We start from the raw sequence: 15,283 nt of genomic DNA, 5'->3' as shown, positions 1-15,283 counted from the left end.
ACAACCTATGGAAAATGTTATGTCTTGCTTTGACGCTACTACATGTACGAGCATACATTTACATGCTTTTATATGGTGGAAAGTGTCAAGCGCTAACCAAAGAAAAATCCTACATGTAAATGCACAATCACTAAATGGGTATTTTCTTTTGCTTGGTGTAAGCAACACAAACACATGTTTCGCTTTAAGTTTATAGTGCATCATAATACTGGAATCGATAAAAAACAAGCTTATTCTTAGCATGCATTATGTACTGCAAAGATGTATGTACATGAATTCACAATGTCTGACACTAGGCCTCGGGGAAATTTGATTTTACCCCTTGCACTGGAAAAATGCTTGCGGACACACTGTATGTATGCGGTGGACAACGAATGAAATCAATTAGAAAAATATATGGAAGTACTGGTGCATGTACATCAAGCGTGATTGTGACCATGTTCATATCAATGTTGTAGTCGAGACCACTGAAGACGTTCACAAGACAGGCACAAGACCAGCACAAGACCTCCTGTCAAGCCACAAGCAATTCAACTGAACTGCAACAAAAGCATTCCTTTGACATTGTTCGCACTGTTACTTGTGACTAGTCTTGTGAATGGTCTTGTGTCAGGTCTTGTGATGGTCTTGTGTCTGGACTGGTGTCTGGTCTTGTAGCTGGTCTTGTGTTTGGTCTTGTGGCTGGTCTTGGGTCTAGTCTTGTGTCTGGTCTTGTGTCTAGTCTTGTGTCTGGTCTTGTGATGGTCTTGTGTCTGGTCTTGTGTCTGGTCTTGTGTCTGGTCTTGTGTCTAGTCTTGTGTCTGGTCTTGTGGCTGGTCTTGTGTCTGGTCTTGTGATGGTCCTGACTACAACACTGGGTCAAGTGTTAATCAAACATTTGACACTGTATACACGTACCTGAAACGGAGTGTTTTGAATGTACTTAAAGGTTGAAAGTTCATGGCAATTTTTTCTCAAACGTGATTTCCAATAATTTTTTCTCATCTCAAATTCAAGAGACTAACCTTTGACCATGTGAGATTAAGAGTGATAGCCCTCTTGGCGTCAACCAAGGCATGCTTAAATTTCTTCACACAGAGGAAAGACGTGCAACGATTACTGTAAAGAATTTCATCGTAGCGACTCTTGCGGATGGCCTTGCTGTATTGGTTAATGGCTCTGCCGTAACGCTTATGCTTGTGTTCTTCACTACCCCTATTCTTATAGCCTTCCACCTCCTGCGACACATAAAGGCAAAAATTCATGCATCAACTGCCGAAGTAATGGATGATTGCCACCTGTACCTCATATACACAGGTCAAGGATTTATTGCACATTATCGAGTTACGAGACACCATTTATACTTTCTGTTATCTCAACTCTGCCGTGGTGTTGTTAATTGGAAAGCAATTTAATCTTGTTACACGTAGACGATTTATACATACGCAAGCAAATAATTGTGTGTTGGAGCAGTTCTGAATATTACGTTTCAAACTAAAACAAAGTATAGGTAGGAAAACTGACAACATGTAGGTGCGTACAAATCAACTGGAAAGACAAACAAAGAAATTAACTTTCAAACTGAATATAGAAGGGCCTCGGGAGAATAATGGACTGAGCAGAAGAGTGTTGACATGATTGAGCAACAGGGTGTACCAAAGTTGAACAAAGACCACATTTGCTCTCGATTATTTGCACATGAAACAGACATTAACTAACCCCCCTAGGCCCTTTTTGCTGGGGACCCTCCTCAATCCTCCAGAATCCTCCAATTTGGGGGGTGAAAAGATTAGATTCTCCCTCAATCCTCCAAAGTTTCTTGAAAATGTTACCGGCACTTGGAGGTGTGCCTATGGCTTCAATCCTTCAAAATCTCCGGCAATTCCTGTCATTATGTTGAGGCAGTGCAAATGGCATTCTTGAGCAGTGCGGTTGACTCAAAAGAAATATCGGGCTGAATTCATGCATGACTGAGCAAGAGCAACACAAGGTCATACCCATGACCTTCATGCATGACATCCTTTGCAATAAGCCAAGCACTTTTGCCGTTCATCCTCAATCCTCCTCAATCCTCCAAAATACTTCAGGCGATTTTAGGAGGATTGAGGAAGGTGAGGGTTAGCATCCCAATACTCCTACATGTGGGGCTCAATGGAAAAGTAACTAAATAACACTTGACACACGACCTGCGTTTGCTGCATTCTATACAAGTGATAAAGAGCGTATACAAGTGAACCAACAAGGTCTGGTACCTAGAGTCTAAGCATCTCTCATATGTACTACTGTACCTACCTCTCTGTCTTCTTTACATAAAATTGTCATTTCAAAATGATGGTCTTTCTTTCTTTTAACCGTGTCGCAAGCAAACTGAACATCTGCAAAACAGGGAATTTATCCAGTAATTAAGGAGAGCTAATTTTTTTTTCAATGCAATAAGAAATAAACCAATCATGTAAAAAAACAATCACAACTCAGTTCACAAGTAAACAGGGGATTACCAGTTGAAAGCAATGCTGTATATCTTTAGCAAGAGCTGTGTAGAGAAGTTGTGCCAACTTCTGACTTAGGAACCAAAATGGCTGTTTATTATCTGTGCAGTGCAGCATACCAGTATATGTACATGTACATCTACATGTATTGTGCTAATTGTCCACATGCTGTGCACTGACAAATAATCCACCATTTTGGTTCCAATAATTGAGACACTCATGTCGCAACTCTCTCTTTCAAACAGCTCTGTCTTTGGCCAGCCTGTGACTTATAGTGAAACCAGAAGAAGTATGACGGACTCACGATTGACTTGTAAAGACTGCCAAGCAGCTTGGAAATCCTCATACAAATCACCTGCAAGCTTACTTTAGCATGCCATTGCATATTTTCAGACTTTCTGTGCAACCGCTCCTTCAGATATTCATCAAATCATTACACCTACACATGTACCGTACATTGTGCACAGCCATGTTCATTTACAGTACAAATGTACATGTACAATGTACACGTTGATATAAATGTGCCGTATATTTCCCATCAATGTATCAAAGCACCAAACTTTCACAGGCTCACTTACAGGAGTAGACTACCATCATAAGAGCTGTCTTTGATTGCTCAGTAGAAGGAGAATGCCGTTCCCTGAAGTAACGATCACCAAGAAGGAAAAGAGAAAAAAAAGATGAAAAAATTAGCCAACTTATCATAAAATATCTGGCCTTTTTACAATGAAATAAATTGACACTGTGCTACAGGGGTGAGATTACAAGTGGACCATGAAAATTTCGTGAAATAGTCACCAGAGATATTGAAGGAGCCACAGCAGCGTAGGTTCTTATACAGCTGGGTTTGCTTATAAAAAGCACCCTGAAATTACCCATTTCTTGAGTTTTACGTCCACTTTTCGTAAAAACTGACTGGTACACTCTGGACTTTCCAGATTTGTAAAGAGATTGTTTGAAAAATCAGGGCAAATCCTGACAAGCCACACCCTTGGTACCGGTATGGAGGTTATATATGCAAGGCAGCCATCATCCCGGTCAGTGTTTGTTTGTTCCATGAGTAGACCTTTGTGCGTATCCCTCCGTAATAAAAGCCCTAACCGGGCAGATGGCTACCCCGCACAACCACTACAATTGACCCAGATGTACCTGTACATGTACCAAGATCATTCCAAATCCACCGATTCTGTGAGGCCCAGAAAGTATGTCTTGTTGATACCAATGTACACTACGTGCCCAGGAAATGCCAGATAAAAGCATTTTTGAGGGGGTTACAAGGTTGATACATGTACATGTACATGTACCTAAGGCCATCAACCATGCAGTGCCTTGTGAGGGGTGAATATACATGTAGACCACTTCTCATTTGCCTACAACTTGTATGGGCAGCTACATGTAAGGTTTAAAAAAAAGTCCCCTTCTGGTTGGTTTCAATTTTTTTCTCAAGTTCATTCAAAAGTGTCCTCTGCATGTCCCGTTGCGTTTGAATAGGGTTGTATCGGTATTTTCATTTACTATTTATGTCTACGTACCGGTAGTGGTACGTGTGTTATTATAGTAACTGGTGTTTGGATAGCTGTGTGGGACATTTACGTCACTTTGAGAATTTGTGCTGACGGCCAGCCATGACTCAGCAGCTACACATCTACATGTACTTGTCGGACAACCATGACTGTGGCGTCAAAAGGAGTTATGTACCGGTACCCGTACAAGCAACAAGGACATACGGTCTGTTTGTTTCACCCGAGTCCGGATCGAGATCAGTGATCTGAAGTTGGCTCACTAGAAAAAAAATCACCAGATCTCGCCTACTGGTAGCATTGGGATCACCGATTGAGATAGACGATTCACTTGAAAAGCAGGCCTCATATGGAGCTGTACAAGTGCATATTATCAGAGTCAACTTTAATGGTGTGACAAGTTTCAAAGGAGACTTCCCGCTATCTGGGGAAAAACAACAGAATTGTCAACATTTGTCCCACACTCACCAAAGTCTTTGAAAAGATACTTCTTCTTCAGCCAATGCTCTGGCTACAGCAAAATCAGTTTGCTACAATTTGAAAAAAAGGAGACACAATTCAATAGAAAATCAATGCACCTAAAAAATGGTTTTCCAATGGATTTTCTGGACACAGAAATCAAATTTTGCAAAAGACAGGATACGCTGAATATATGTAGGTCAAACAAATTCAGCAGTCTACCTATGAAGGTAATTTTCACCCATAAAAAAAGATAAAACTATCAACTATGAGCTCAAGCAGGCACAGTACAGGCTTTGAATGTTCTCTGTCATTTTCAAACCCAATGTGTAATTTTTGTCACTGTTCAAATTGATAAAGTTATTTGTTAAAACAGGACGGAAAAAACCTTGATATAAACTGTTTCATGTTGCTCAGAGTTACAGATATTTTTTTAGGATCAAAAGCTCAGGCACCCACAACTACATGTACATGTGTGTAACGTCTTTGAAAGAGAGAACCTGATAGTCATGGGTGGGTCACACATCACAGTTTGAGTTCAGGGACAACTCCAGTGAAGGTACACGTAAATGAAAAAAAAAGAAAAGAGGTAGACTCATGCCTGTGAAAGGGTAGCTGCAATCAATTAGTTTTAATACAAACCTTGAAACAGCACTGTTGTGTCTGAGTTAATCTTATTTTTAACTTTTGCTTCACAATTGAAAGGGCGTTCTGCTGCCTATTTGCTTTCTGTGCTAGTTCAATATTTATCAGCATAACTGCGACATCGCCCCAAGAGGAAAGCCTGAATGTTAGGTCGGGACACAAAAAGCCCTGCATCTGTAGATTTTGCGACACTACATTTTCTTTTCTTTGCTGAATTACTGTTAATTATGTGCACAGTGAGTGCCAATACCGTACTTTTCTCAGAAAAGTTTTCCGTGTGTAAATTCCGGGTTCAAAATTGTAACGGAAAAACCTGAGCAATGAACTGTGTCTTCCCTGGATGACATCAAATCAACAGCACCCCCAGTTGTCCAGGAAAGCATGGGTAATTTCAAGTGTTTAAAAAGTGCATTTTTTCAGAGCATTGAACCAAACGGGGGTGTAAAATAACATTCAAGAAGAGTACAAAGTTGCGGAAAAATTGAGTCTAAGAAAATTCATTGCAGCTATCCTTTACAAGCGGAACTTTCCCACTGGTTTCACAACCAAATTCAGGATACAAAAGTAAAATACATGTATTGGGGAAAGTCATTTCGTCAGATAATGGCTGTATATTGAAAGGACCATTGTGCAAGAGAGCAGTTGGTTTAATGAGCCGGATACGAAAACGGCCTCCAGATTTACAGGACAAATGAAGGCTCTCTTTCATGGTAGGGAAGATTACCTTTTTCTTTTCACATTTTTCACGGTATTTGGGTCGTGATAATACATGTACGGTATATGAACTCACCTTATCCATACTAACCGCCAAATTCATGAAACGTGGAAAATCAACCCCATTTGTCTGACAAAAAAAAAATTGGAAAATTTCATCCATCATATTAACAAACGTGTCCAGACTTCCGAGAGAGATTTACAAGCAACACAAGAACCAGTACAATTGCTCATTTCACTTTCCATACATCAAATGACTCTACACTACGAATCCGAATATTTCCAAACAACGATCGAGCCTGTCTAACGCAATAGCAGAGGATCAAAAATGATATTGCATACCAGCTGTATACAAGTTAATTGGTTAATGTACTAAAAACACAATTGAACACACGTACGGTACATGTACAATGTACATGTATCATTTGCTCTTGATTATTCAGCATCTGATTGCAGGAATTCCCCCAAAACTTGGGCTGGAGTGGCTTCACTGGCTCCTTTTACAGTACATGTGTTCATCTAACTGTCTAATTGCTATGAAGACACAAGAAAATGGGGGGGGGCTTGTTTCAATGTCATTTTCCTTTAACTTCCAAGAGCAGTACAGTACTTGTCCACTGGCATATTCAGAGCAGGTCTTGACAAGTCTGTGGCACCTGGCGTATACGTACATGTACGTACAGTGTACACTGTACCGGTACTTTGGGACACGGTGAAGCAGCGTTTTGTTTTTAGGGGGTCTTTTTTAATGCACGTTGGAATATGACAAATCACACCTACGTGTACTTTTGTAGGCATGTCCTAAATCCCTCACCCAAAGTGTTCGATTGATGTACCGGTAATTACATGTAGAAGATTAAACAAAAATATAGGTACTTACTAAAATCTGTGAGGAAAGCAGGTGGAGTAAATCTTTCAATAAATCTATTTTGTCAAATTCCTCAACTTCAATAGGTTCTACTTCTAACCATTTTCTGCAACCAAGAAAAAAGAAACAAACATTAATTATGCTCCAAATATGAGTTAGATTTGCAACAACTTTACGAGAAAAATTGTACATGGCATTCGAACCACTTTTCACAACGTCCAATGCACAAACTGGGCTGCCATTTTGCCCACACACTTTTGTCCCCTAAACAAGGCACTTTGTTTGCATGCTTCATTTGTCAGTTGCTGATGCATTTTTCTTCAGCATCCAAACTAATGCCTCTGCATCAACAGGTAGGAGGAAAATACATACATTACATGTTGTTTGCTACCGGTGCATGTACATGTACGTGGACATGTACCGGTACATGTATATATATTTCAAAGTGTAGTAGGGTAGACCTACATGTACATGTACACAAGATTCTGTATGGTTTGAAATGAGAAATACAAAACAAGAGCAGGAAATTTATAACCTTTACATGTACACGTACAATAATGTAAAGTACCGGTATATTGATCTACATGTACATGCATCAGTACATGTACGTGTACTTGTACTTTTCACAACTTTCATTACAAGTACATGTACACGTATGGTAGACGTACTGGTAGTCTGGTAGTATACAGTAATATACATGTACACCAGCTATAAAAACTTAATGGACAAAAGCACGCAGCATCTAATAATAAATTTTCCTTTGGGGAAGATAAAAATTTAGGGGGGGTACAGCCCCCCCCCATATAATCGCACCTAGTTACAACCCCTTCATGTACAATGTACCGGTACAACTACATGTACATTTGTAAGCCTACGCATACATTTACATATTTCCCAAACCGATTGCACAGTATGTCACATGACAGAAGGGGAGATCCCCTCACTGATTGCAAAACATCCACCAGCATACGTTGTACATGTGGGTCAATTTACCCAATACACCTACCAATACATGTACACTGTACATATGCACATGTACCTCTAGTTTACGAAATATGCAAATATCTGAATGGCCACCACTGCATGTTAAGTTGTTTTGGATCAGGGGTCCTTTCCTGACAGATGTATTTAGCATTAGTTCAAAGTTGAACACCCAAAAGATATTTGTTTGTATAACTTTGTTATTCTTTAGATTACTTTGAGTAGAAAGGCGGGTAATTCAGTGAGCTATTATTTTCATTTACAAGTAATATCCTCTCTTTGTGGGGAATTACAGCTCCAACTTTTAAAATTACAAGTTTAAGTTTATTTTATCCTTTGTCAGTTCTTCATTTTCAATATGGATCACTTGATTTTTCATGGCTCTGCAAAATCAATGTTACCAGTAGTTTTAAATAGTGCCCATGATTTCCAAAAAAAATGTCTGTTTTTCAAACTGTGCAGTGTGGTTTCAATGACGCACCGTAACCACTGGTTACTGCATGTAAATGAAACCACAAACAGCTAATTTGGAGTTTCAATTTCCACTTTACCAACGTTCATCCCTCAAATGCACTTGGTATCAAAGGTGAAATGTTTTGTAGGGAACTATGGAGAATATTACACAAAGTTGAATCTGCACTTGAGCTTAAAACCATGCTGAACCCAACAAGCTTGTGTAGGATTTCAAAGGTCCCTAGGGGGTTAGGGTTAATAGAAAAGAGATCAATCTACTGTAAATGTACAATGTATGCACGGTGACAATGATCTGAAACTACGATAAAAACGTTAAAAGATGTCCACATCTACTGTACAGGTACAGAACATCTATGTAAATGTACGGTAGATCTGTAACAGAACATGTAATTTGGACAGTATGGATCCAACTAGATTCTGCATGATCTAACCAGTCCCAAAGGGTACGGATTAATAAGACAATTGAAACAATTTACATCTACACCAGTGCCATATACATGTACTATTAAAAAAGTAAACATTTAAATAAAAAACAACCAAATGAAATCCTGAATTTTTATAAGTCATGAGCAATGAAAGTGGGGCCAGACAAATAGGGTTAAACGAAAACAATTTGGTAAAAATAAAGTCTCCTTTCAGATGGTGAAAGAAATGTCCCAAACCTCTTCCTATACCCTACCAACGACAAACATTCTCCAAGAAAAACGTAGGACAAGAGCAATGAAAGTGTGTGGTTGAAAGCTGACTAGCAGATATACCGGTAAAGACAAATGGTAAAGATGCTCTAGTGAACAATTTTCCTCTTGACAGGCCATTTGGGTCATTCTATAAATTCGGGGTCCAAAAGTGTGACATTTTTGGGTGCCCTGTTATACCTGAACTGTGTAATTTGGCACGGACATACATGTATGACTGAAATTGATTTCAAACTGCTCGTATTTTTAGTTGCTTGGCAGGTACATGTACCGGTAATTTGCTTTAATTTGATACTCTTGGAAATTAGAGACTTTGTTCAAACTTAATCAGATGTGACAGGGCCACGAAAAAAAATTGGATCACTAATTTTCTAGAATTATCCGTTTGCTTCTTGCTATGAGAAAACCTTGCATGAAAATTAGAGAGGAGTATCAACCTTTCAATAAATTGAACTGAAATAGGAAAGGGAACAATTAATTAAAAAACTTGATCGAACACCTGCGGGGCTCAACGCAAGATACCTGAAGCTTCACCTCCTAGCCTGAAATAACAAAAGTGCAGCAAGCATACAGTAGTTCACTTCACCACTACCACTACTCCAGCATACCGCATCAGACCACAAAGCCACCGTGGGCACAGGTGCTCAGGATTACATGTACCGGTACATGTGGCAGCCAGTGATGAATTGTACTTCATGAACAAAAGCCAGCTACAGTATGTCAATAGATGGATCCATATGCCCTGCTGAATTTTGTAGAAGATACAGTGTACCAGGTACATCCATGTGTCAGTGGAAAAACCCCCTGAGCGCTTGAACGCTTGAAAGAAATATCACATGGCAGCTCCCGGTAAGTACTGTACATGTACTGTCTTATCTGGCTATTTTTTAAAACAGCACTGATTGCTATGGCCTGATGAACAACAAGAGTACAGGTTCCAAACATGCAGCCTCCTTTGGCCACTTCATACAGATGGATGCTTGTGTCATCCTGAATCCATTCTCTGTGAGTTTCAGATTTTGGTAACACATTCTAGATATCTGCGTATTCAAAGAAGCGGTCAACTGGTTGAACTGTCCAACTGGATGTACGGTGCATGTACGGTACTCAGCTGTTGTGCTTGTACATACATGTACATGTGCACATGTACGTGTACACACACACAAGTGTGTAAACGCCTTCAATCGTGGACTCCCTATTGTTCCTCTCTTGTTCATACTTCAACTTTTTCGGAAGACCTCCCATATGTTTTGTACACGTTTTCCAACCGTGGACGCTTCGGCAACCGTGGACCCTACTGTCCCCTATTGTTATAGGCCCACGATTGAAGGAGTTTACACACTCACCCTTACATATGTACCAGTATACTTGTGGGGTATCTCCTTTTTTCTCGTGTACAAAACTCCCACACAATACCGAAAAAAATTTCAAATCACTGCCATTTCAACCAAATTCAGTTTCCTGGGTCGAAATTTTGACTGTACATGTCTATGTCCCTTATGTAGAACACTTCAATTTGCGACGGATGAATGGCACTTGAAAATTCCTCCTTTTTGAGTATATTTGAAATATCTACATGTATTTCTTGAAATTCTTGTGGGGTACCACTTCAGTACCAGTGTTATGTTCAGTGTTATGGGGAGACCTCTTGAGACCGTCACGAGATCCCGCAAGACCATGACAAGACCAACATAATACCTCTAGTCTGAATTCAAGTCCTCAGATGAACTGTGACAAAAGCATTCCTTTGTCGTCACTCACCCAGCTACATGTACATGTACACTGTACTCGTGACTGGTCTTGTGACTGGTCTTGTGATGGTCTTGTGACAGGTCTTGTGTCTGGCCTTGTGAAAGTCTTATATAATGGTCTCATTTACAAAACTGAGAATAATACCACACCCAAGGCAGTTAATTGTTGGACAATAGTGTCCTTTAAACAGGCAATGCATACATGTGCATGTGCTGACTGTGATTTTCCAACCCTCTCTGACATGACCATGTTACATGTTTATCTGGTTCATACAGTACTTCAGGCAAATGTGACATCACAAAACATCTGTATCAAGATTCACACAAGTTCAAATGTGATTAACTTTTGCAAATTCAAAGTGCAAATATTTGATCTGCCATCACAAATTCACAATGTTCTTTACTTTTGCACTAAGCACAAACCAGCCTTTAACTCATTTCTGACAAATGAGTTTTACAATATACATGTAGACCGGTGCCACATTTAAACTGCGGATATCTTCGTAGGAAACTCACACATAATACTCACTCTATATGAGGCTTAAAGTCCGCCTCTGCCATCCACGCCCGCCACTTTGGGGGTAGATAGTCCATGCCATATAGATAGGGCGCCATCGCCCGCATTCTTAACGTCCGAGCAAGCGGCCTGTATCTGTCTTCATTGCTTATGGTTTTCAGCCACTGCTGGCATTCTTTTTTGCTCTGTACAAAGAACGAAAAAGGGGGAAAATGCATACTCAGAGTCACTTGCACATGGGTACAACATAAAGAGTGCAAAAAATAGACCAAAAACATAAGGACATCAAGATGGGTACTTTTTATAGCATTGATGTGGAACACGGTCCGTCAAGACCAATAGGAAAGCATACCCATAAACAAACGTACATGTACATGTATGACATCGTTATGTTTTACATGTGGGTCATTCTATAAATCAGGGGTCCATGTTTTTTTCATGTCCCTGTGACATCTGACACGATTTAGTAAGTTCAGAACACATTCTCTAATTTCCAAGAGTGGAGAATTAATGCAAATTACCTGCCAAACAAATATAAATAGTTTGAAATCAATTTCAGCAATATTTCTATGTCAAATTAAACAGACTTATAACAGGGACACAAAAAGTCATACTTTGGGACCCCTTAATTTGTAGTATGTATATATTTTTAGGTCTATAGAGAGTTTCTGAAGATCCATGTACATGTGTTTCTCGCAATGCTCTTACATATACAACAGCATAAAAGTGCACCTGTGAATCCTTTACGGTTTACACTTCGTGTATAGTGCAGTTTTTGGAGGAAATTAAGAGCATATCACGGTGATGTATGTACAGTACATGTACACATAGCTTCAAGCTACCGGTAGTTTACACAGTGCATCACTTTATAGTCATTTTCAATTTCCAACTTCTCCATACAGTACAGTACTCAAGGAATAGTTCAGAAGTGTATTTGGCAAGACTATGATGTACATTTGTAAACTTTCCCCAACCTGCACTGTCCTTTCACCTGGTCAAACCTTCAAATCTTGCTAGTGGCTATTCATGTCAGTACTTACCATTGACAGAGAATCCTCCATTATTGAAAATCAGGATATCTGAAATGAAAACAGGATATAAATAACAATGATTTTTATCACTTGATGCATTGTATCAAGCTTTCCAACAAATACATGGCCTACTGAGTGACTGACTGCAGAATACATTATCATACCCCAAACACACTAATTAAAGATTTCACAATGTGAATTTTACGTGTACTTAGGAACGTACTGTACATCGTCTAGCTATTCTACTCCTCGTAAAGACTCTTTGAAACTGAAATCTCGCTTCAGTTACTCTCAATGAAAAGTGAAATTTTGGAATCAAATAAAATCTCTCCATGCTCTGACAAATGAGGACACTATAACACTGTGTCGCTGTGATGTCACCGTTCACTCTGGGGGTCTTCTCCTCCAACTGAGAATCCTAAATATGCTGACTGAGGATATTTCTGAGAAATACACGTACATGGTACATGTATAATATGTACGGCTGGCAGGCTGACTATCTCAAGGCAAAATGAACTGATCACTCTTAAGACGAGAAAATTCTGGAGATATCTGATGGAATTACTACTCATACATGTACATGTAGCTCAGCCTAAAGACTGCCATAAATTTCATGGATGGTAATTAACGGCTTTGTGCAGGAATGTCGTAAACTAACGAATAAAATGAAGGGCAAAAATTTAACCATTTGCAAAAACCTGGTAAAGTACATGTGCACATGTACCATATACAATGTATGTGAAAATTAAGGAAGGAAATTAAGGCCAACTTGTAAATAACCTGAGTAGGTACACATGTCCCGATCCATGTGCAGTACGCAACAATGATTCAAACTTAGTACTAAAAGAGGGAAAAAATGTCACAGTTGAACCTCAACAACTACACAGCACAGTCACCTGCTAACATCAACAAGCTCATTACAAGCTGAGATTTCTCAAGCACATTACAGATCTGCTAATTCACCTGTGAGCTGAAAACCACACGACTCATCCAACGACTGACAATGGTCCAAAATGTGGCTTCTTGAGTTCAAAGTTAACCCCAGTTGATATATTAGGTCTGTGAGAACTGACTTTCATGAAGGAAATAGCCAGAAACATCTTTTTCCCGCCAATGTACTGTATTGCGCAATTGGGGAAACCCTACCATAACTGCATGTAGGGTATTCCCCTAGTCACTGAAAGCCACCCTACAGTCACATGTTCATTTGCCATATGGCACAAAAACCACAGACAAAATGAACAAACGACCTAACTCTATTCTGTGTATCAATGAAAGCTTTTAAAGGTTGACCAATTGATATCAAGACAGCATCAACTTGTGGTTTACTGCATGAACAAGAATTCTGTGAATTTCTAATTCAATGTATATGTACATGTACTCGTACATGTTCATGTCCATGAAAGTCAGGAAAGATAAGATGGAGATACCGGCAAAGATGGAAAATGCACATGTGTATATGAAAAACAACACACAATGATTAAATGTGCCCAACAAAACTCAATTTGGATCGGGCACACAGGCATGTGTGTGGACATGGCAAATTTAAAAGCAATAAAACGAGACCAAAAAGTCACCAGTTGGGACGGTACACTGTACCGGTACATACATGTCAAGTTCTTTAGGCCACTAACTGACTAATAATGGATTTTGTTTCTTTATTCCAATGGCCTTTCCGTTCAAAAGGTCAGAACCAATGTAAACTGTCCACATGTACGTGTACAAAATTCATCTGTACAAGCTACATGTAAATACAGTGAGTATACCGGTATATTTATATACATGTGAGCATCCAGTACTGGAACCAAGACTATCTACATAAAGGCTACTGACTGATACATGTACAACTACCTCTGAAGTCTATGTGTCACACTGACATTTCACCATTTCGGATGAGCTAAACTGATGTCATACAAATTATGTACACATACACGCACACTGATTTTGTAATCATAAACCTACAGAGTACTACGGTACATGTTGTCGTGTACCCGGTGAAAGGTCGGAAAAGAATAATTTACAGATATCATTCAGCGAAGCTTTTAATAGCACATGACAGTATTTGGGAAAAACACCATTTGATTTTATCGTACTGGATGTATGTGAACGTGTAAATGTATAAATAATTGAATCGAAAAAAGAAACATTCCACTTTTCAATAAAAGACTGAATATTAGTATTTAACCATTTGACACACACCCTACAGATTGAATGAAATTATCAGAGTTACTCTGTTTAAAACTAGGGTTTGCGAACACGTACAAGTCGTACATGTACTCTGGATGCAAACATCAAATAATTGTGGATGTTCAAATAAAGTGTCCCATATTATGGACGTGTACGGGTACATCACAGTGATAAGGCCAATCACCTGAGTACTAGACCTTGGTCCAATGAAGCCACTTTGAACTTCCAAAGAGTTACATGTAGAAACTATAAGAGACTACATGTACAAGTATGTATGTATGCATACACTGCTTGAAATAGCAGTAAAAGTATAACTAGAGACTGCAACCCCCGTGCAATACTTTAGCCTATCCTTGCAAACCACTGCAAACTGGCCAGAGCAGACTTTCCTGTGTGTCCTCGTATTGGTACTTGTACCCGTGTACTGTAACTCTCGAGTCCTTGGGTTTTTTCACAAAAACTTCTGGCAACCTGATTCTACCAGGATCAGAGGACTGATAACACCAAGCACAGCAGAGACACATGCACCCGCGAATGGGAAGGAGGGGTTACAACTTGGATAAGGGAGGGCAAGTCCACTGTACAGGTGTAATTGTCGATGTGGACAGCTTATGTGTTCCTTCCTCAGTGTTTAGCCTATTAACCCACTTCCCTTATGCTTACAAGGTGCACAGGTGCAAAACTTTCTCAGGAGCACATGTACATGTGGACGTACATGGACCCATGTAGATTTATGTACAGACAAGTCTTCAACTGTTCAAAACCTGAATTTCATGTCATCTCATGTGATTGTTAGGGGTTACATGTACATGTGCCATTCGCCCTGGTAGAAATCTCCCATATTCCCCTCACTTGCAGTCACTCTCAAATTACATGTCTGCAGTATATATTCATGTACCAGTAGCAAGCTCTATCTGCCCGGAGTGCCAGAGTATGATATGGCCAGACCACCATCAAATCCACCGTCCATGTA

At 39.6% G+C, this 15,283-nt stretch overlaps 1 protein-coding gene across 6 annotated transcripts in view; it reads right to left on the bottom strand.

Moving 5' to 3' along the window:
* The window catches only part of LOC110982707 (uncharacterized), a 65,760-nt gene that overhangs the window by 43,803 nt on the left and 6,674 nt on the right, over positions 1-15,283 (bottom strand). For 5 of the 6 annotated variants that reach the window (XR_015427024.1, XR_015427023.1, XM_087142904.1 and 2 more), the window contains exons 2-9: positions 12,133-12,171; positions 11,105-11,277; positions 6,687-6,780; positions 5,883-5,936; positions 4,457-4,518; positions 3,047-3,108; positions 2,272-2,354; positions 1,005-1,217 (exon numbers count right to left, since the gene is read on the bottom strand). Coding sequence is in view for 4 of the 6 variants with exons in the window: in XM_087142904.1 (XP_086999030.1) it covers positions 1,005-1,217; positions 2,272-2,354; positions 3,047-3,108; positions 4,457-4,518; positions 5,883-5,936; positions 6,687-6,780; positions 11,105-11,277; positions 12,133-12,153 (762 nt within the window). In the remaining 2 variants the exon portion in view is untranslated. Of the gene's footprint in view, positions 1-1,004; positions 1,218-2,271; positions 2,355-3,046; positions 3,109-4,456; positions 4,519-5,882; positions 5,937-6,686; positions 6,781-11,104; positions 11,278-12,132; positions 12,172-13,086; positions 13,202-15,283 lie in introns of those variants that run through there. The other variant, XM_022241327.2, reaches the window with a different exon arrangement.

The sequence above is a fragment of the Acanthaster planci genome, linkage group LG10 (assembly GCF_054643075.1).
Source record: "Acanthaster planci isolate LZ-2023a linkage group LG10, COTS_SCS, whole genome shotgun sequence".
NCBI classification, from domain to species: Eukaryota; Metazoa; Echinodermata; class Asteroidea; order Valvatida; family Acanthasteridae; genus Acanthaster; species Acanthaster planci.
This window is presented reverse-complemented; position numbering and strand designations above follow the sequence as displayed.